Source organism: Styela clava, chromosome 13, assembly GCF_964204865.1.
Source record: "Styela clava chromosome 13, kaStyClav1.hap1.2, whole genome shotgun sequence".
Lineage (NCBI taxonomy): Eukaryota > Metazoa > Chordata > Ascidiacea > Stolidobranchia > Styelidae > Styela > Styela clava.
This window is the reverse complement of record NC_135262.1, coordinates 5,409,091-5,432,638: the sequence shown is the minus strand read 5'-3', so window position 1 is coordinate 5,432,638 and position 23,548 is coordinate 5,409,091. Positions and strand designations below refer to the sequence as shown.

At 37.3% G+C, this 23,548-nt stretch overlaps 1 protein-coding gene across 3 annotated transcripts; it reads right to left on the bottom strand.

Moving 5' to 3' along the window:
• Positions 1 to 1,207: 1,207 nt before the first annotated feature.
• Positions 1,208 to 20,682, bottom strand: LOC120333286 (uncharacterized). 3 transcript variants are annotated; one of them, XM_039400681.2, is made up of 20 exons: positions 20,435 to 20,682; positions 18,309 to 18,410; positions 16,638 to 16,736; positions 15,732 to 15,895; positions 15,043 to 15,163; positions 14,548 to 14,671; positions 13,692 to 13,861; positions 13,192 to 13,321; positions 12,240 to 12,358; positions 11,574 to 11,811; positions 11,130 to 11,236; positions 10,953 to 11,056; positions 9,680 to 9,818; positions 7,916 to 8,081; positions 6,702 to 6,790; positions 5,487 to 6,513; positions 4,694 to 4,782; positions 3,254 to 3,455; positions 1,908 to 2,057; positions 1,208 to 1,589 (listed from the first exon to the last, which is right to left on the bottom strand). In XM_039400681.2, exons 1-20 carry the CDS (start codon positions 20,478 to 20,480, stop codon positions 1,403 to 1,405), a joined length of 3,573 nt encoding a protein of 1,190 aa, XP_039256615.2. In that variant the 5' UTR covers positions 20,481 to 20,682; the 3' UTR covers positions 1,208 to 1,402. The 3 variants fall into 3 exon arrangements, with proteins under 3 accessions (XP_039256615.2, XP_039256616.2, XP_077975658.1); XM_039400682.2 differs by having other exon boundaries at positions 6,714 to 6,790; XM_078119532.1 differs by lacking the exons at positions 16,638 to 16,736; positions 18,309 to 18,410; positions 20,435 to 20,682 and having other exon boundaries at positions 15,704 to 15,843.
• Between the last annotated feature and the right edge of the window lie 2,866 nt (positions 20,683 to 23,548).

Sequence of the window (23,548 nt, the reverse complement as noted above, 5' to 3'; positions counted from 1 at the left end):
GACGACGAGAATTTAAATTGTCTTTCTATTTTAATTGCGTTCATGGTAACTCGCGGTTGCGTCGTCTTACGACAAGATGATAGCATTACTTCTTTAAAATGCCACGGCAATCTGCTAACATATTGCCCGATTATATTTAGGTTTGATACATACTTTTAGAGATCTTGCAAATTTTTTGTTATCGTCGTTAGAAAAATCCTACAATCTGCTATAAATTTCTAGAAAGTACAAGATTTGATTTAGTACTTATTAAAAATATACTTAAAGTATATTTGTAAATCAAAAATACATATTCACCACCTTGCTTTATTATTAATTTAATGATTATCATTTTAATCTGCGGCTGTGTTGACGAAATAAAAGCAATACTAATCAGAAAATATCATGACAATCAGTGGACACAAAATGCATGGTAAAGTGCCCGATTATATTTTGTTTTGATTCGTATTTTTGTGAATTCAACAAATCTGAACTGTTCGTACAAAACTTACGGCGCTCCAGTACTGCACGTACCATTGTGGAGGCCTAAGGGAAAATGCCCCGGTACATATACTACCAGGGCTACTCAACTATTTTTACCGAAGGTCCGCATACAAAACTTCAAAGATATTCGGATCCGGACTTTCCAGAAATTATATTTCGGCATCCTTAAACATGCAATTCCTCTGCCGACCAATGATTATTAGCTAATCAAGATTGTTTGTTATGGCGTTATAGTTCTTTTCATATATATTTTTAAAACTATAAAAGTGATTGTATAAAAGGAAATGTCAAAAGTGGGGCTAATGACCCAAAATAAAGAATTATGCGCGGTCCGAATCGAATACCCGGAAGGTCCGGATTCGGACCACGTACGCCAGTTGAGTAGCCTTGTACTACAGTATCACCCGAAATTTTGCGATTTGCAATGTTCAAAGAAGCGTTTTCAATCGGTCGCGTACAATCATAAAACAAAAGTTATGGTGTTCTCCATTTTATTTTTAGTATTATGTATTGCCGCTTTTCAATTTAGAAAATTTGGGTTGCCACCATTGACACATACTAGAAAAAAAATGATTCCCCGTTGTTCGAACTCGCGAGAAACACCACGCGTGTGCTCGGGTTTTCGTCGGAAATTCGCAAGTGAGTTGTGAAATCCAATTGTTTTGACCTGTCGCGCCACCCGATACCAAATTTCACTTCACTGATAATTAACTTTTGCAAAAACGTTTGCGGCCTCAGTGAATTTCTGGCTCGTTGCAGACTCATTCAAAAGCTTCGCTGACTCATTTGAGACCGCGGACTCGGGTTGGGAAACACTGCACTAGCGCAAAGGCATTCAGGAAGAATTGGGAGTTAGTCTCGTGCAACCTCTACCGATAATTATAATGAATCTTGTTCTTTTTTTGAACTCCGTTCGTTTCTACTCATGAAAAATGACTTGCTGTAAAGCACTTCCATGGTCCCCACAAACTAGATCAGCTTTTCCATCTCCATTTAAATCTTCTACGTTAAGTACTTCATGTAACTTTTGACAGATCGGTCGTTGTCCCCTCCAGTCAGCAGCGTTACTGAATGATCCTCCATGATTTATTAGAATTTCAATATTTCTTAAATGAACAAGACAAGGTTGAATATGAGATTCAATTGTTTAAGCCCAAACCGTGATAGCGCTTGCTAAATTGCAACCCGGCTCGACTAACACTGAACATATAATTCGTTAAATTGGAGCAGTATATATATAAAAACTTCATAAAATAAGAAAGCACCTCAATGAAACTGAACAACTGAATGGAGCGTAGCGCGTTCCTAACACTATTGACAGCATAAATCCTATGCCATCAAGCATGTCAGAAATTTATTACATTCTCTATGTCAAAGAACTCGCTAAACTTCCTATGTCATAGGAAATATCACTAGTAACTTACTTTGTATTTGTATTCCTGCATATTAAGTCATCCATACCATCACCTGTGACATCTCGAGCAAATACATCATCAAAATGAAGACATGCACTCGTATGACCTGCCCAGTCTAGTTTTTCAGAAACTCCACTTCTGGATGAAAAATACAGCCCTCTAAAGAAATAACAGAAGTTAGATTCAATAACACAAGCGGTGAATAATACGTTTTCGTATGTTGGGATGTATATATAAATAACACAAATATCAGCACTCGTTAGGAGTAAAGTTCAGTGATTCATGTAATTGTAAAATTAGTGCAGGAACATAATTGAAAACTAAGTTTATTACATCACAAGGTGCACAAAACATCAACATCAGTGAATTGCACATAGCACAGAGATAGGTGAAGAGATGTTGCTTACAGTCTTTTTTATACAATGCTTATCACGTCTTTTGCTGCGAACAAGGCACTGTACAAGAAGCTTCGAATATCTAACAATATGTAAGAAGCTACTATTCCTGTTTGAGCGAAATTCCAATGACAGAACAGATTTTTAGGCTTGGTGACATGGGCATGGGATTTCAACCAGAGTTGTGTAACTTGCAATTCCAGCATAGTTGAGTCTAAGCTCTGAGGCTTTCACCTCTAGGCCATTGTTTCCCAAACTTTTTGGGCCGCGGACCCCTATTTGAGAATCCTAATTTTGACGGAACCCTCACGTACGCTTTGCCGTATCAATTTCAGTGCCAAAGAGCAAAGATAATGTTTCATTTACAACACAAACGACATTAATGTGATGAATTAGGTTGCTTTTCACTGCACAATTTTTCGATTCTCGGAGCAATTTGTGACAAGCAAACCTATAGATCGGACGGCAAGGGTCGACCTGTATTTTGTCATCATATTCATACGAGTGGAAATGCTGCCTCACGAATGTAGGTTGTTGCAAAAGGATTTTAATTTTCTGAGAGCAATGGATATTCGTACGCAACGCCCAACCAAAAATGTGCAATTTCTCTTTAATTGAAATCAATCATTAAATATCGATCTGACATGCGGACATCTGCAGTTGTCACGGACCCCAGTTTGGGAAACCCTGCTCTAGGCCACAGGTTCTCAACCAGTGGGCCATGGCTCACTGTTGGGCCACAGTAACGATTTCAGGTGGGCCACAAATCTATTGGAAATTGCAAGAGTTATTGCTAAATTCAGTTTTGAAAGTGTCAATTCTTGTAGTTTTAACCTGGCATGGAAATGTAATCAGGCCACAGAAACGGTTGAAAACCACTGCTCTAGGCACTTCCACACAGTTAACGGGAATTTCTGACATTAAATAATCAAGCATGGTTCACATTAGCAGGATACTCACATGTTTCCATCTTTGTAATAGCAAAGAAAATCTTCAAATTTATCATCATTGAAATAGCCAGTCATTAATTTCCCATGCGGACAAAAGTTTTTAAATCTCAACCATGTAGTTTTGAATAAGTCCTTATTAGGCAGAGGAGTGGGAGATGGGTCTTCCTCTCCGAAGTAGTCAGAAACATAATCTCCATATTCAGAGAAATCATCTAAAAAATGAACATATATAAATACGACACAGTTCCATAATGGTACAGATCTGCTGTAATTTACCAGTGCGCTGCATCATACATGATAAAATATACCGTTTTCGATAAAAATAAATGATAAAAAGTATATGATTCATGAAAAACCATTGCAATATACATACGAGGACAAAAGGATCAAAATAATTTAGTTGAGTTGATCTCAACATTGAAGCTTTTCCCAATTGCAACCCTAACTGTATAAATTCAGAGCCTATTTGAACTCATTGTAAAATTTTGATAATATCGTACAAGTTAAACGAGAATATCGGTCAGAGACCGAAGACTTATCGATCGAAAGTTAGGGGATCCCCCAAAACAGCGCTCTTACTCCATAGTGACACCTTGTGTCCCATCACTAATTTATTAATAACTCGCTAATTATACGACATAATTCGCCAAAAATCAATAGGCTTCTGGTCCGAGATATGATGAATGCACGAACAAAATCAGCGCAGATTCAATCTCGCTTTCGTGAGATATCGCGAGATCTAACAGACAGACAAACATACAGACAAATTAAAATCGATAAGTAATAACAGCTACAAGTTGTAAAACACATTCTAAACATTAGCATATCATTAATAATGATTAAATGGAATCTGCATCTGGGCATATCGGATTTGCAAGCCTTTGAACTGCATCTTCTCTGAAATTTATTGCATTACTGTCTTTTTCGAGCAGACCAAAGGATAACTGAGCATTGGGAATCTTCAAAAATACGTTTCCAGGTTGCAAGTCATAGAACAGTATAACTCTCCTTGGTGCAAGGTGAGTACTTCTGAAGTATGTGAACCAAGATGGGAGACACCGGAACCTAATATGTGTACCAGGTTAGGGTTAGGCCATAATTTTATTTCAATTTTCCTCATTCTAGTTCTATTACGAGTTCGGGGACTAGCCAAGTGATTCCCGTAGTATTGTACCTAAAATTATGGTCTAACCCTAACCTGGTACATACTTCAAGATACTCATGTACGAGGTGTGGCTAAAAAGAAAAGGGACTGACGTCACAGATTGCGCAACACGATCAACCATCAGTAATCAACACTTTTACATTGTGACGTAATATGTGTTCTTTGTTTAACAGCTGTTTTGACACAATATCGCAATTATTTTTACTTTTTAGGAGCCATAGGTGAATGGTACGAATGAATATGTACACCTTGTATTTTAATAGGTAAACCAAGCTTCGAACTTACCAGCAGGTGGTCCTGGACACGGCTCTATGAGGCAAGGCAGCAAATCATAATAGACTCCAGTGCATATATATTCCAAGCAGTTACGTGTTCTTTATGAGGAACAGGGTAATGAAAAAATACAGTCAATAGCCAATAAATTGATAAGGAGGGCATTAACTTATAAAAGTGAATTGACGGAGACTAGATTACAGTGGTTCCCAAACTGGGGTTGATTCCCCCAAAAGGGTGATTTGGCAATTTTTAGGGGTAATCTAGAAGCTCACGTTTTTTTACGATTTCTTTAGAAATCCCTGTACTTTTGAATAGTCTGCAGATAAGCTGGCCATTCAATGCTCGCATCTAGTCAATGAGCCTAGTTATCTAGTCACACCGTTCGTAAAAAAATAACGGTACGTTGTAATACATGTTGTAGGCTAAAATGCCGATCTAGCGCAACTTTAGCACCTTGAAGTCGGATCGGAAAGTGCACCAGACTAGGAGGATACCTATGAATGATCTTGACTACAACACAGGATTCATATGCTAGTAAGATATCGCTTTCAGGCATCTCAATATCTATCATGAATATTGTACTGGAGACGGGACAAAAGTCCGTGTTCACCATATTATTTTATCATCATGCTTGCTTCCCTACCCCAAGATGAATAGGAAAAATCCCTATTTCCTAGGTTCAATGAGATGTATCATATTGAACAATTAATGAATACATTATCTGATCTTATCCCACGTATTTCTTCACTGTAACATGCCCAAGTCATCATGGAAACCACAAATTATTACAAAGATCACTAACCTGATCATATGTCCATTTCCACACACTTTGTCGCATTGACCCCATGGCCCCCAATCTGACCATGTGCCAACTGGTTCAACGGTAACTGCGGGCCATGATGAGTCAGTTAAAGAAGGCCAAATAGTAGGATTTGGAAGACCAGGATTGGGGGCAAATGGCGAAGATCCGGGGTGTGGTGGGTGTATAACAGGACCTGGGGGCCGAGGGTTAGGAAACTGCGGATGAGGACCAGGAACTGGAGGCCACGGGTCTGGAAATTGGGACTGAGGGCCTGGAACTGAAGGCCAAGGGTCAGGAAATTGTGGTTGTGGACCAGGAACTGAAGACCATGGATCAGGAAATTGAGGTTGTGGACCAGAAACTGAAGGCCAAGGGTCAGGAAATTGTGGTTGAGGACCAGGAACTGAAGGCCAAGGGTCAGGAAATTGAGGTTGAGGACCAGAAACTGAAGGCCAAGGGTCAGGAAATTGTGGTTGAGGACCAGGAACTGAAGGCCAAGGGTCAGGAAATTGAGGTTGAGGACCAGGAACTGAAGGCCAAGGGTCAGGAAATTGAGGTTGAGGACCAGGAACTGAAGGCCAAGGGTCAGGAAATTGTGGTTGAGGACCAGGAACTGAAGACCATGGATCAGGAAATTGAGGTTGTGGACCAGAAACTGAAGGCCAAGGGTCAGGAAATTGTGGTTGAGGACCAGGAACTGAAGGCCAAGGGTCAGGAAATTGAGGTTGAGGACCAGGAACTGAAGGCCAAGGGTCAGGAAATTGAGGTTGAGGACCAGGAACTGAAGGCCAAGGGTCAGGAAATTGTGGTTGAGGACCAGGAACTGAAGGCCAAGGGTCAGGAAATTGAGGTTGAGGACCAGGAACTGAAGGCCAAGGGTCAGGAAATTGAGGTTGAGGACCAGGAACTGAAGGCCAAGGGTCAGGAAATTGTGGTTGAGGACCAGGAACTGAAGGCCAGGGGTCTGGGTATTGGGTCCCGAGATCTGGGGACAAAGTTGAAGACGTCGGCTGAATCACTTCAGGTACTAGGGTTAAAATATAAAAATTTTCATATTCATAAAATAGAAACACGTCTTACTATCTTATCCATGTTATATAATTCAAGGTGCGAAAAACCAATACAGGTTATCAAGCAATGACATCTGTAACACTGGTTATTGATTATCCAGAATTCAAATATAACAAATGGCTTAAAACAAATTTTAAAACCTACCAAAAGGCGAACCTGGACATGACATTACGAAGCAAACCATCATTTCATATCCGTGTCCGTCACAATTGAAATCTGAGCATTGTCGCGATCTGAATTAAGAAATCAGTGCTGGAAGGATAGGATGGGATTTACATATATATATCCCGGTGGAGAGGAAAGCCCATAAGATGGCCTATCCATATGGCAAACCACGGCGTCTCGTCCGATTCCATGTCTGGTATGGGATCAGTTACCTATTTGTTTTTCAGAATCATGGACTTGATGGTGGAGGAAGCTGTAACCGACCACCCGTTACGTTAACCACCCTACGGCAAAGAGGAGTTCAGTAATTCTCTCGCACATAACCATCACCGCATGGGATTCAAACATTCGAAACAACACATAGAAATCAGAGGTGTCGTGGGGAGTGTATACCTAACGCATAGCACGATGGGCCACACCGCCGCGCCATTAAGATCAAGACCTCAAATCTGATGCGCCCATTTTATCCACTTTGGCACAAAAGCATGTTTGCCTTACATGAATGAATCAAACTTTTGTGTAGTATATCCAAACAGGCACATTTTATATCAAGTCCATGCTTCCGAAACGAATAACTGGTTAACTAATTGCAAGGTGTTGTTGATTCGATGACCAAGCAATCCGTCCCTCACATCATCTGTCATTTTAATATCGTGCTTATTACAGACACTTTAATGCTGAATGTTTTTTTTTATTGAAATGACAAATAAAATAACTCTGATTCTAATACCCGACATAGACTGGTAACCGGACCAGAGGCCGTGGTTCGCCATATGATTAAGCCGGCTTATCGACATCCCTCTTCTTCGGATAAATATGTAAATCCTATCGGCGGTGTGGCGCATCGTGCTAAGCGTTAGAAATACGCTTGCCACCGCATCTCTGCTTACCCTTTGTGAGTTCGCAGGTTCGAATCCCATGCGGGGATGATCATGTGCGGGAGGATTGCTGGACTCCTCGCCGCCGTAGGGTGGTTCACGTAACCGCTGGTCAGTTACGGCTTCCTCCACCATCAAGTTCATGCTTTCGAAAACAAAAATAACTGGCTAACTAATCCCATACCCGACCTGGACTGGTAACCGGAAGAGAGGCCGTGGTTCGCCATATGATAAAGCCGACTTATCGACATCCCTCCCCTTCGGATAAATATGTAAATCCTATCTTAACATCAAGACACTACGTAGAAAACAAACCTGGACTGGTGGCCGTCTCCGCAAGATTTATCGCATGCACTCCATGGCGCCCATTCAGACCACATACTAACAGACTCAGGACTGGATGATGACGGCTCTGGATACTGATCAGGGGATAATGTTGATAAAGTTGGCTGAATAACTTCTGGTGCTTCTGTAACTGAAGCTGAATGGAAAAGTTTTATGATAAGAAAATAGCATTTTTTCCCAATACATATGTACCCTGTTATATGTATAAACTTCCAAATACAATTAAATTTAAAGAAAGTCCTGTGAATGCAAAAAAGCAAAGCCCCTTACATAACAAAGTCAAAAATTTACCTTTAAGCTTCATGCAACTACTGAAATGCAGATCACAAATAATTATTGTTAACCCGCCACATTTTCAATACATCTATATATAGGGTTACCATATTTTTGTGACTTCAAATCGGGACGCCTCGAAATACAACGACCCCTTAGCTGTGATTTTATAACTTCACATTTTCCGATTTTACGACATACATTCCTACATCTAAAGCTCGGCTGTCTTTATTGACCATATTGTTATCGAAATTTCATGCGCATATTTTCGGTCCAAATATCGGGTTCAGTTCGAAAAATAGGAAGGAATTGACGTTAACGATACCGGTACGAATAATTCGAATTTAGACTAATTAGTATTGGTTTTACATGCGATACGTCTGCCATCAATGGGAATCAGCGGGAAACGAACGCATTCACCTTCAGTAAGTAGGCTAGCGCTGCGCTACACAGAAACAACAGTAACGAGAACATGTTTGTGTATTATGCTGAAAAAGCGGGACTTTTGACTGACTTATCGGGACGGCGGGACAAAACGCTGAAAAGCGGGACTGTCCCGCCTAAAGCGGGACGTATGGTAAGCCTATCTATATAAATTGAAAATAAAAGAAATTAAATGTTTCAATCAGGTAAAAAAGTCAATCATTGGATTTAAATAACATGAATCGGTACAATATTTGACCTAAATTGGTAACCGACTGAAAAAATAGTTTTGATCCTCTCCCTTACAATAAATATGTAATCCTGTTAAATTATTTCAGTGTTGACTGAATGAACAGATCAAATATCAGATACTCCAAAATAATTTTTACAAATTTGATGAGCATATAATCGAAATGTATTCACAAAAGAAACATAGCAACTAAATAAAAACCATCCATTCCACTCTTTGAACCTCAACTGAGTTTCAGCTATATTCAAATACCCAGTCCTACAAAATAATGATAGTTTCTTACATAGGATAGGATTTACATATTTATCCCGATGGAGAGGTAAGCCGATAAAACGGCCTATCCATATGGCGAACTACCGCCTCTCGTCCGGTTACCATTCCAAGTCGGGTATGGGATTAGCTATATTGTTTGTTTTCGGAAGCATGGACTTGGTGGTGGAGGAAGCCGTATCCGACCAGCGGTTACGTGAACCACCCAACGACGGCGAGTCCAGCAATCCTCTCGCACATAACCATCCCTGCATGGGATTCGAACCTGCGAACCCATGCAGAGTTATTAGAGGTGCGGTGGTGAGCACATATCATTAGTTATCAATGGCTGATAGTACAGGGCCTTGCCCAGAGTGGTAGACGTGAATACGTGTCAAAAATACGAGTCAAATGAGTTGATATTTCTTATTGCAATATAACTGTATGAAAATTCTCATTCAGATATCAGCACAAAACATAAATCATTCAAAAATGAATCTCTTCATATATTTAAAAGTTTCAAAACAATAAAATCTCACTTTGCTCTGAATTATCTCCCTCACATGGTTCAGTGGCGCATGGCACCCACTTCATTAGCGACATAGGGTCCCAATCTTCAGCGGTCTCAGTGAATGAGTATTCTGGATCACAGTTATAAATATGACAAATGCCAGGACCCTGAACAAGATAGATTTAGTCTTGTTCACCAATTTGATTTGCAACATGGAACATTCTGTACATTTTTTGTGATTTACACATCATTGCAATATCATCCATGGGCATACCTCTCACAGGAACTTACACAAACAAGGTAACATGAAATCCTTCAGAGATCAGCAAAACTCTCTTCTCGGGACTAGAAACCCTTGGATGCATGAGATTGGCAATGGCGCATAATGCAAGGCAAGGCGTTGAGAATAAGCTTGCCATTACAACTCTGATTACCCTGCATGGGCTCACAGGTTTGAATCCTTTGGACTCCACAGTGCCACAGGGTTGTTCATGTAACTGTTGGTCGGCTACAACTTCCTCTACTCTCAAGTCCATGCATTTGAAACAAATAACTGGCTAACTAATCCCATACTTGATATGGACGGGTAACCAGACGACAGTCGTGGTATGCCATATGATTAAGTTGTCATATTGGCTCTCCTTTTCTCCAGGATAAATATGAAAATCCCATCTTAGTCAGTGAAAATAAATTATGTGCTACTGAGTATAGGTTGAACATTACAGGTTACAGGTTTGACATTACAGTTTAGAAGTTGACAGTGGCACACTTTAATAAAACAAAACTCAAGCACTTGGACAGGATAGGATTTACATATTTATCCTTGGGGCGTGGAAAGCCGATAAGACGGCTTAATCATATGTCGAACCACGCTCACTCACGCAGGGTAATCAGAGGTGTGCTGGGTAGCGTATTCCTAACATTTAACACGATTCGCCACACCACCAAGCCTAGACTTGGCAAATGAGGAATACGCCCGCCACCGCATCTCTGATTACCCTTCGTGGGTTCGCAGCTTCGAATCCCAGGCGGGGATGATCATGTGCGAGAGGATTGCTGGACTCCTCGCCGCCGTAGGGTAATTCACGTAACCGCTGGTCGGTTACAGCTTCCTCCACCATCAAGTCCATGCTTCCGAAAACAAATAACTGGCTAACTAATCCCATACCTGACCTGAACTGGTAACCGGACGAGAGGCCGTGGTTCGCCATATGATTAAGCCGTCTTATCGGCTTTCCTCTACCCGGGATAAATATGTAAATTCCATCCTCTATCCTATCAGCACAAAATCCACTACTCACACAGTGACACCGTAAATGGAGTGATTCACGTGATCCCCCACATGTAGCGCCACACGTTGATCGAATCCACTCACTTCCCCATTCTGTAGGTATCGGTTGCATGGCTAAAAATGATAAGGCAAACATGATTATAAGTAAAAAAGTTTAAAAATCTCTCAAATACAATTAAATACTTACGAGACCCATCACATGTTTTCAACTGGCATGTCTTCTGTTCTTCAATATGGTGTATGCCAAAAACACCTTTACAGCCATTTTTGTACTTCAAAGGACAACTGCGATATCTTAAAAGAAAAAATCTGAAATTGGGAAATTTAGTCTATATTATAATATGTATATGAATATGCTAATTATAATATGTATTTAAATATTTCGATATTGTTGAACTTTAAAGATCATTTAGTTTTGTCAGTATTGGGTTTGGTTTATATCTATTTAAAGCCTCTGATATGTTTCCTTTCCTACCAAAAAGGTTGAAAACCATTGTAAGAATATTTAAAATTTTATTTATTTGACAATCACCACCTCAAAGTAAAATCTCTTAAAAAAAATCAAACTTCATGCTATTATTCGTCATAAAAGTTGATGACACTTATTATTACAAAACAATTCAATTCTCACCTCCGTTTTTCCCCAATACCACACTCTCTCCCACAAGTACCCCATTCAGTCCATTCATCGTAAATCCCATCTGGTGGAGGACATTCTCCCGAATCACAGTCTCTGTACTCAAAAGTACCGCCCTCACAATTGCCAACTTTCACACCACTCGGATCATAACAGTCCCGAGATCTGGTTTGATATCCTTTCAGACATGAAACAGAGCACTCTGACCATGACGCCCATTGTTTCCATGAACCTGTAAAATCTTGACTTGAAAAAAATCTTGTGATGAATACACGTTACTTAGCACTCTGGTTTTTTTTTATGTTAACTTATCATTGTATCTAAAACAAAACAGTAAAGATTATTAACCCTTTACCAACCAATTGATTTCATTTTCCCCCAAAAATTAATTTCAGATAATATCCTATCAGACAAGACACAGAGCACTCTGACCATGATGCCCATTGTTTCCATGAACCTGTGAGATGAAAAATCTCAAATGCTGTGATGAATATGTTACTTAGCACTGTTTTTATTTTAATTAGTGTTTATGCAGGGCTTCTCGCTTCATTTAATGCACAAGTATATGCCATAATTAGTCCTCGAATCACATCAAGGATATTTCACATATTTCAAAGCAAGACTTCAGAACACCGTGTATATTTATAACTCAAAGTCTACCTACTACTGGTCCATCACTTTCTAATTTGCATCTATATAATATATTTAATTCTCTGAAATCCTCCTCAGTAAGTAAGCGCTCTTCTGTTCTGGTTATAATCACTTCTTCTCCAGGTTTACTGACAATAAACGACAAATACATAATTACAAACAATGACCGGTAATTGATGCAATGATGCGGTAATGCAAAACTGCTAGTTGGTTTGCAGACTGTGCTTAGCGTTTAGAATATGATAGTCATTGCACTTCTGATTACCCTGCGTGAGTTCTCAGGTTCGAATCCCTTGCAGGAACAGCTGGACGCATCGCCGCAGCAGGCTGATTCCAGTTACCGCTGGTTGGTTACGGCTTCCTGCATTATAAAGTACATTCTTCTGAAAACAAATAACTAACTACCGGTAATTCCATACCCGACATTGAATGGATACCGAACGAGAGGCCGTTAAATTAAGATCAGCTTAGCACATTAGTCAAAATACATTTCCAAAACAGAATAGGTATTGCATTTTTAATCAGTGAAAGCGAGGAATAGCAATTCTTTCACATGATTATACTCGACAGGATTTGAAACTGCAAACATAGGGAAATCAAAGATACAAGTGCATTTGACCACCCAGTCCAACCACAGAGCCCGAAGAAGAAATTTGAGATGAACTGTTGTTCTGTTTCTTGTCAATTTAATTGTATGCTTTCAGATGAAATAACTTTAACCATGCACAAGCAGAACTAACGAATAAGATTTTATTTGACTTTTTGCACACCCCAAAAAGCACTCACCAATCTGCAATGTTGAAAGTAAAATTCTAACTGTTTTTGAAGGAGTCCTAACTAATCATATAAACTACGAATCGTTACAGATAATTCTTGCTATTGTTTCTTATATCAACATCTTTCATCTAAAAAATCGAATACATCTCAATATGCTACGGGAAGATTTTTATACTTTACTTACAAAGTCATACTAGTTGCTCCATTTATGCCAAAATCATCACTACCATAATGCAAACCGGATCGTTTTTCATATTCTGTTCCAAGATCTAAAACTTTGCGTTCTTCCAGTTTATCAAAATTGTGAAGATAGTCTGAAATAGAAATATTTGAGTTCAAGTAAATAAAACTATATTATTTTCAAAATAGGACGGTGTGGGGCATCATCCGGGGCCGCATGCGACTCTTTGTTCCCGAAGCTCTGGCTCCCAATAATCTAAGTGGTTACAGCACTTTTTGTTGTTGGAAGAAGTGCAGATTCAATAAAAGGGGAAGCATGAAGCCCAATACTTCTCACTTATTATACGTCACAGTGGTTCTCAATGTATAAGTGGCGAGCGATAAAAATGGGTCGCATTAAAGTGATGCAAATTTGTCAAAACAAACTTTATTATTATTTTATCATTCATATTCCATTTGGCTAGATTATTGCACCATATGTGATTTTAGACAAGAGTTGTTTACATGGCTCAATATTTTCTGGATGTATAGTAACATGAAGATCTCTGTCAGGTCTTGATTGTTCGTGATCAAATCCGAAAGCATGCATAAGTTCATGCTGTATTGTTGCACGTATTCCACATCCAACTCCAAGTTCCAACATTTGACTGCCAAAACCACGACCCACTGCTGATCTAAAATGAAAAATATTCAAATAAGATTGGAGGATGAATTTTTATGGACTGAGTGGGTACAGTGGTCAATAGTTAGTGTTCACCTTGACTAAGGTTGCATCAAAGTTTAAAATCTCAGGTTCACTTTCCAAAACTTGTAAATAAATTAGGTAATAGGTAGGCAGTACTGAGATGAGACATACTTTTTATGGATCAATATGAATATGACATTGTAGATCAATGAATATTTAAATTTACATTAAATGCTTATGATGTGGAAATCACAGTAACATAATAAATATCACATTCCACCTCCCTTTTATCATTTACTTAATCTTGATGTTTAGATTCGGAATGGTAGATAGCAGGCTGGCCTTATCAGACTTTCTGTTACATGAACCACCTTGTGGCAACAAACTGTGATAACTTTACAAAACAACAAGGGTGGTAAATTCTAAATATCAACTCCAGTCATCCTAACTCAGTACCAATGAGTACTTTTAGGATTTATTTTGATATCTAGATTTTGGAAGCTTCTATTTTTTCTCACGAACCAAAATGTAGTTTTATTTTTGCCAGATACTATAATAGCTTTACAAAGTTTTACATGCAAAAAAATTTATGAAAATTTCAGACATCTGTCATCATGGCACCTGAATAAGAACTACACAAGCCACCCTGTACAAATTAATATCACGTTCACTTACGCACAATTGACAGTTTCCACGACATTCAAATAATCGTTTTCATCTGTCCAATGTATCAAATCAATGCATGATTTTTTACCGTAATCTTCCACCACAAGATTCCAAGCATCGAGTGTTGAGTACACTGAAATTTTGAAAAAATTTACCTTTTTAATAATTTATTTTAATGTACTTCCAATAAAAGTTTTGTGAGGTGTTGTGTAGGGTAAATGTCTCTGCCCGAGAATGTTGAGTTGAGTTATTCATAGGTCATATGAGTCAAGCCAATCACTGAGTTAATTTTCACTGGTGGTTAAAAAATGACGAGTCTGAGTCATCCCACTTCGGGTCTTTTAGCCACCCAACACTTGTAAGGTGTTAGGTAAGATCATTTATCATATTCATTTGTTTTATCAACTATTTTATCGTTTGTTATGTCGAATATAGAGTCGGGCCATACACATTCTAAATTGCCAATGCTAATCTTTTCTTCACAAAATGTAAAAATTATCTTACACACATTAGGGCTCATCTTATAAGGAACCTTCATTCTTCCATTCACAATTGTTTGATTCCAGATTTCAAAAGCTGTTCCAAAAAAGAGAGAGAATTCTTCTTCTTCTCTATGACCATATCTCTGTAAATACCATACACGATACTCACTTATTTTGATCACATTATTGTGAATAAAAAGCTTTCAATCTATTTAATCATATATATATCATTTATGGCTCATGGCTCCCTTATGGAAGCTTTTGCCCTTGGTTCCTTCTGTTCACCAGTTCAAAAAAATAGACGTACTCGAGACTATTATGCATTTATCACTTTCTATGGTATTTAAACGCAAGCCAAGGGATAAGAAATCAAATACCACTTTGATATGCAATTCATGGACAAGAAAGTGAAAACATCCTGCTACCTCAAATAACCTTCTCAAAAATGAAACTACTGAGAAGAAGGTGTTTAATTTTGAAATAAAAAATATTCGAATGAAATCACATTAAAATCAATTTGTCACAGGATCCCATCCCAACTGAACTGTGGCCCACTTGGAAGTCTGTGATTGGAGAACACTGTATTAAAACATATACAAACAGAAACTTAGGGGTTGTTTTGTGTGGCCACCTGTATTGTAATACTTATAGATGTCAAAATGTTTGGCAATAATAGTTATAACCTTTAAGTTGCATATCAAAATTTCTCACTGTCATCATTCTATCAACTTCATCTTCTCCAAATCTTATATCCCCTTGGTATATTCCACTTGTAGCACACTCGCAGCTTTTCGGACATTGTGTTTTATCGTCAGTTTCATAAGAAAATGGACAAGAAATCGGACATTCTGATAAGTCAACTTCACAAAATTTCACTGTAACATTGGTAGGTTTTTAGAATAGATTTTTCATTTTTATTCGAAGAGAGGTAAATTGATAAGACGAATTAATCATATGGTGAACCCCGGCTTCTTGTTTAGTTACCAATCCATGTCAAGATAAGATTTTCATATTCATCAATTATTCCTTTTCGATGCATAGACTTCAAGATAGAGGAAGCTGCAACTATTAGCTGTTAAATGAACTACTCTAGAATTAGCTAGGAGTCCAGCAATCCTTTCAAACATAGTTATTCCCAGAGGGTTCTCGAAGGTGTAAAGCTGATTCCTAATGCTTACTATAATGCACCAATTCTAAGTCTCCCTGCCATATTAAGTTATCTACATTTATCTTAATTTCCACACATTATACAGAGCTCCCAAAAAAATTGGTCCTGACCCCACAACAATAACAATTAGGGATTTCGCCAAATTTTATAGTAATAACAATTGTAAGTTAAAAAAAAAATTTTATTGTATGATAAATGAAAATTACAAGCACATAAAGAACTATTAATAAACAAAGACGAAGAAATTTTTAATTGTTACCACAAAAAAATTAGGCGAAATTTTTTGGACACCCAGTATCCTGTAGTAAAAAATAATTGGATAAATCGAGTAGGCCTACTTTATTTTCATCAGGGTGAAATTGCATTCTTAGCTCATCTGTTCATTGAATTCTCAAATTAAATTAATTCACCCTTGTATTATTTTTATTACGTATTATTTGGTTACGTACATCTACAAGCTGCCATTGCCATTGGGTTCATGTCTACTCCTTGAATTATCTTTCGTTCACTCATCGACTTCAATATTTTTGTACATGGATCTTCTGTACCTGGGATTTTAAAGATGGATTATAGTATACAATTCTTTAATAAGAATAGGAGGTAAGAAAAATTCATGACATCAGTACAACTAATCAGAAACACAGTCCATGAAAAAACTAGCCTGCGGTAAATTAAATATCTTCTGATTTTTGAGTGAAAATAATTTGAATCATTTGTATCCGAATTGAAATTGATTCGATTTGAACTCAGTTACATATACGATATAGTAACTTTTTGATTTTGGGACCAATTTGGGATGTTTTAATTGGAACATTATTATTTAGAGCAGGGGTGTGCAACAGACGGCAGGCGGGCCACAACCCGGCCTGCCAAGCCATCTAGTGTGGCCCTTGCTAACATCCGACAGTTTATGTTTCAAAAGTTGCTCATGTGGGTAAAAATACATATGTTTTTTGTTCTTGTCGCTGTGTTAAATATTTCGCCGTTTTTTCCAGCGTACTTTTTGCTGCAAGCTTTAGCAAAATACGCAATGTCTTTTCTTCTTGCCTTCCAAGCATGGATAAACAAATTATTTGTGTGGCCAAGCTAGACGTCTGGAGTTGGTTATACGGTCCACCAACAAAAAATGTTGCACATCCCTGATTTAGAGCATTTAAACTTTAAAGCGTCATAGTATAACTAAAATGACCTTCATTTTATTTCTAAAAACTGTAAAAATAGAAAACCTATCAAATGACTATTCATCTTAACTTTGTTTATTTTTTGTTTATCACACTCATTGAATATATATTGATGAAAATTTCTTTTTATTCCGTCATCTAGAACAAATTCTCTAATTATAAAAACAGCCAAAGATGATCATCAGGTGGCCTTGGTAAATTGTTAATAAGTAGGTCAATTATGATTTTGATATTTAAAAATTAAAAGTTACTAATTATTTTATTCAATTCTTTGTGTGACATGTTACTACTTGAGAAATGTAAATACCACAAGGCGAAAATGTTATTTGTAGGAATAAATGATTTTCACATGAAGGATGGTGACATATGAAGGATAATTCATTAATGTTGCAACAATGGGTATTACACCAAATTTACAATTGTGGAATATACTGAATATGTCTTCACATACTTAGTAGCAATACTTTTTCATCTATTAAAATTTTAAGCATGTATCATTCCTTTGTTATTCTGTCAATCTTAATTCTAAAGATAGCTGGCTCGTTGTACCAAGTCGAAGGTTGCACGTCATTTTGCATTAGTACCATACAATAAAACAAGGGAGCTATGCTCAAATATATGCACACGTAGCGCCACCCAATGGCAATAATTTTGATGACGTCATAGCAACAACAAAAAGTAATAGCCTTCTAGAAAAAAAATTTATCTTTAACCACTGAAAATTTCAAAGCAATTGGTCCAGTATTCGAAGAGAAAAGCGATTTTTTAAAAATGATGGAGACGAATAATAACAATAACAACATAATATTGAAAAGATCGTTATGTCCACTAAACATGTCCAATTACTATTACAATTTACAAATATAAATATTTTATGAATGATAATAAAAATAAATTGCTTCCCCTAGATTAAAAATAACTATAGCAATATCTTCTTACCTGATACATAATATATTACCGCAACAGTTGCTCCAACCATTATACAGACAATCACAATTGAAATCATCCATTTTAACCCATTTGACATTTTCCGCACATTTCCTGATGAAAAAAAAACTTTGCTGTATGTCTTGTTTAATAATAATAAGATATTGAACCAGTGGTGGGATTCAGCCGATTCGCACCGGTTCTATAGAACCGTCTCATGAAATTTTACTGTTTTTTGAGAACAGGGAACCGGTTAGCATTACTGGTTACTACACCTCAATGGTTACTGTCAATGTTCTGTTTGTAATAGAACCGGATAAAAAAGAGAACTTTTGTGAGGGAACCGCCTGACAAAAAATTTGAATCCCACCACTGTATTGAACTTACTAAAGTAACCACCCTCTATGTTTTTCAGGGATGTTTGGACTTTTTCTCATTATGAAGTCTGAAATTACGACAACGACGAGGTCACAACTTCGATTAGTGGAAATTGAAAATACAGCTCCGGTGAAAGCTTGCCAAACTTGATCCCACAGTCCTGTTTACGTTGTCAGTACGGCAAATGATGTCGAATCTGACCAAAAACGTTCAACGTGTGTGCATCATGGTATGACATTTTGTATGATGGAAGAGGTTAAATATTCTGAATGGCCCTAAGGAAGCCAAAGGACAGTTAACTAATATCAAAGACAATTTAATTTGAGAGCTTTGAAGAAATAAATTTATTAACTCGCCTTTCTGTCAACTAAAATCTAAAATTAGTTACATGTAACGATTACATCAAGCATCAGATGGATACCAAGTTACGTTGGCATTTAAAATACTTGGTGAATGTGAGAATGGCTTTAATATACGAGACTTCCACACATACAAACATTAATTTCTAATTCGAAACTTTCGGACTACTAATTAAAACGTAAGCGAACACTAGACGCAGTAGAGTGGGTAGACTAACCTTTGAATGGAATTTAATCCCGGAGTCCAGGTAATACCGTCAAAAATGATTTATACAATACAGCGTGGGCTTAATTTAAAATTGAGTGAAATTTATTTTTGCCTTTAATTTTTAATATTTACTCGGAACTACAAGCCCATATATATCTTCCATTGTATTTTTGATTGCTCATGTATTGGACCATTGATACCTTAACAACACAGCCTTGTGGTGGAAATTAAGATAAAAAATTATGCATTGATTTAATACATTGGACAGATGGAAACGATTTTTTGAATGCCGTGTCAACTGTCACTGTTAGGTCATCAATGATTGGACCTGAAATATGGGCCTACATCTCCTAAATGGTGATCGTACATTTGAACCCACGTGTATATCCGCGGGTTGAATCTATATGCGGGTTCTAAAACTCATGGGTTAGGTTTAGTATGGTTTCAGATATCCGCAAAATAAAAAAAAATTCATAGGTGTAATGGTATGCAGGTGCAATTGTCGTGGGTTCAAATGTACGGGAACCCTCCCAAATTACTATTGTGATAAATCACCTTTTCCGCTACTACAGTCGATTTCAAAACTTAACTCATAAACGGATGATGGCAATATAAAGCTATTACTTTTATTTTGACTTAATTATTTCTGAGACCTATGAAGCTTGATATTTCACCCTAAATTTTGTTATTAGTGCGGCGTCACGTGGTATTCCGTCAAACCATACCGCTATATTTTCGACAAACGTGGTGCGGCAATAATTAATTCCACGTGACGGATATCAGATTTATGCGAAGGTTAAACTTAACCGGGTCTGTCTCAGTCCCTTTTTTTTTCTTAGATAGATAGATAGATAGATAGTTTATTTCGAAAACTCCACAACAAACATAAATTAAAAATGAAGAATTCTGGAGGGCAAGCAAAACCTATAAAAAAGTTTTAAACAAGAGAAGTATCTTATGTGCCTGCCCACCAGCACGCACACAAAAACACAAGCCCAATTAAATGACGTTTGGGCAAACTTAACAAACGAAATACACGATAGCAGACTATTGAACTTTCGGGCTGTTGTACTCTTCTCCTAGGTACTGTTAGACTTAATCACGGGACCCTCTGCTCGCAAACCACTACTGGTGGTTTTTCGCAGATTAATATTAACATAAACACCAATGAATGGCGAAAGTATCAAACTCACCTTTCGAGCTAGTAACAGCCGAAATTTCAACTCTTTGCCTCGCCATGTTGTTTACCAAAGACCGCTGTGCTGCGACAAGTCTACCGCATTCAACACTTTACCTTTACTGAAAGCGCTCTCGTAAATCTGAAATGGCACAATCGTGAACATAGGTTCTTTCCAGCATTCATCTTTTGTATTTTCTACATGATATATTTAATAATTTCGGATAAATAACTTTACAGTTTCGTGTACGCAAGGCTACCATCGCCTGGGACGAAAATGGGCACGTTATTAGGTCATGTTTACCTTGTTAGTTATCTATGTGATGTCATAAGCAATAACAAAGCGATCGAATTTCGTCGCCTAAGGTAATCTTCAACGGTGGCAACTTCAGGAGCAAACATCGTTATAAAACTTGTGTATTACAAATCTAATTTAACGATAATTTAAAATCCGATTTGATTAAATTAAGGAAGCTGTATCTTCAGCATGAATGAGTAACTTACAAATGAGACTACGCGTCAAACATATTATATTTTGTGCGGTGACAGTACATGGTGCACAGTAACGTGCTTTGCTAAACCACAACCTTTCTGGCGATGGAAAGTTGGACACGTCTGTCTCACACTTGAATGGGTAAATCATGAAATGAATGAGGTATGAAAAAATCAAATAGTAACACTCAGTTTAAAATCAAAATATTTTATTTGCAATATATTACACATATATTATACAGAGTAAATTGAACCAAAATTGATAGTAAATAAACATTTTATCTGCTTTAGGCTTTCGAAATATGGAAAATTCGCATGAAATTTGGTAAACTATCTAACAGCCAAATTCGAGTTGTTTTACAAACTCAAGCCAAAACGTAAGTTTAAATGATAAATTTAAACAACTTCTTCAGCAGTTTTACATTTAGTCGCAGTGCTTGTATTTAAATCACTTTCTTGTTGTCTTACGCGACAACATTTGCAAAAAGCAAAACATGGCAACATTCTTGTCTGCCAGTCTTCGAAGCAAAAAAGCAGACACCACAAGTTAAAAGCTACATTCACATTATAGACCACTGATAATCCGAATTGAGATAACACAACAAATGCGAGAATGTCGCTTAAAATTGTTATAGGAGTAATTATCATCGATCTTTTTAATAAGGTAATAGACTTCTGTTGCAAACTTTGACCCTTGAGTGAATTTTTCAACGTTTTTCTGTGACGAAATAATGGAATTATAAACAATGCAAGAGTACAAATTTGTGTTTCAATTTGATAAAGAAGAAAACAAAATGATATCCATGTTGGTAAACAAGTCAGTCTTATTACGTTACTGCGTATGCCTTCATATCCCACCGCAATACTCAGAAATAAATTAATAAATAACATGAAAAATCCTTGAAACCGACTGAAATTATGCAACGGTTTTGATGAAAGATGCCTCAAAAATGGTTCGCTGTGAAACATTGTCTGACGAAGCCACAATATGAGATACTCCGTCGTGAATGCCCACTGTGATAGAAGCACATCAGCTATATAAGTTGAGCTGTTGATATTTCGATGAAACATAAACACCGCGACCATTTTAGATAAGGCAACTAGGCCAGTGAAAACAAATGTCAAACTCATTACAGATCGAAGATTCGAAGCCAGCAAAAGGTCCGTGCATTTTCCAAGTCGAAGCTTGAACAATCTCTTCGAAATAAGAACGTAGATCTGACAGAACGTTATGTAAATTAAAATTATTGTAACAACAATGTCCACGTAGTATTTCTCATTGAGTACATCTTCAAAGGAGGTAGAGTAACTGTTGGAATTGTTCACTGAGCAGTTCATACTTGATTCCGTTTTTTTGTGATAAAATTTAGATTTCAGCTGCAAATTGCAATTTTGACTGATAATAAATGATACAATCTGTCGATTCGATACAAGTTCTGTCAAAACAACCACATAAAGTTTGAGTCTAAATTGTCTTTTCAAATTATTTCTGCTTTTCTTAGCCGATAGAATTCATGCACTGTACATTAGTCAGCCTCAGTAATACCTTACATTGTGTGGATTGCTAGACTGAAAATTATCGTCAATTGTTATTAACTAAGTTTTTGATTATATTATTTAGAATCGTCGTTATTTTTTGTTATTATTGCCATATGCAGATTACCAAATATTTTTAACAGGCTAAAAGTATCCACAGATACCCTATCTGAATCGCATCACCATCAGACTACACTAGAAGACTACAACAGCAGGAACAGCCGTAAACGAAGGCATAGTCTATATCTCGTATAATATATCTGAATCGTCGGTTCAAAACTTTTGGGAAGCCAGATTGCATTCATGAAGTACAATTTTGCTCTAAAACTGCTATTAACTTTAGACGCATTAGCATTTTCATCGTGACGTCGCGGAAGTATAGTCACAAATAGCAACTTCCTCAATAATGAACCCTAAAGCATATCAGTGAAAATTTAGTCGAATTATCAATAGATCATAATTTGGCATCCAAGCAGTAATGAACCCTGGAACTGCATATTTTTCATCGTGACGTTGCGAAAGTATAGCCAGAAATAGCAACTTCCTCAATAATGAAGCCCCAAAGCATATTTGAGCATTCACTCATTTTTTTTATATTTCATTAGATCTCATTTGCATTCACCTATGGTACTATATTTTGCCATGATGAGCTCGTATACAGCATATACACAAGGGTCGCGAACCTAGATGACCTTAATCGGTCTTGCACATCCACCCGCACGAAACAATAATCACTGTTATTACTCCAAAAATATTTTCTTTATCATAATATGTTTTTATTAGTATTGATTTTGTTTTTGTGGCAATAAATCTCTCTCTCTTTCTCTAGAAAATTAAGTCAAATTTTTAATTGATCAAAATGAATTCTGAAACTGAACATTTAATTTCAGTTAGCATGGAACACTAGTTTCATTATTATACTTGTATACTAATATTATTACTTCTTATACATAGGGCATCAAGTTCTCAAGTAGGGAAAGGTGGGGCACGTTGGGACATGGGGCACAGTGGAAAATCAGTTCTCACACTGATATTATATCCGCAATCCTGTCCGCGGTTCGATGTTTTAATCCGCCCTTCGGTGAGTTACAAAGTCCCCGCG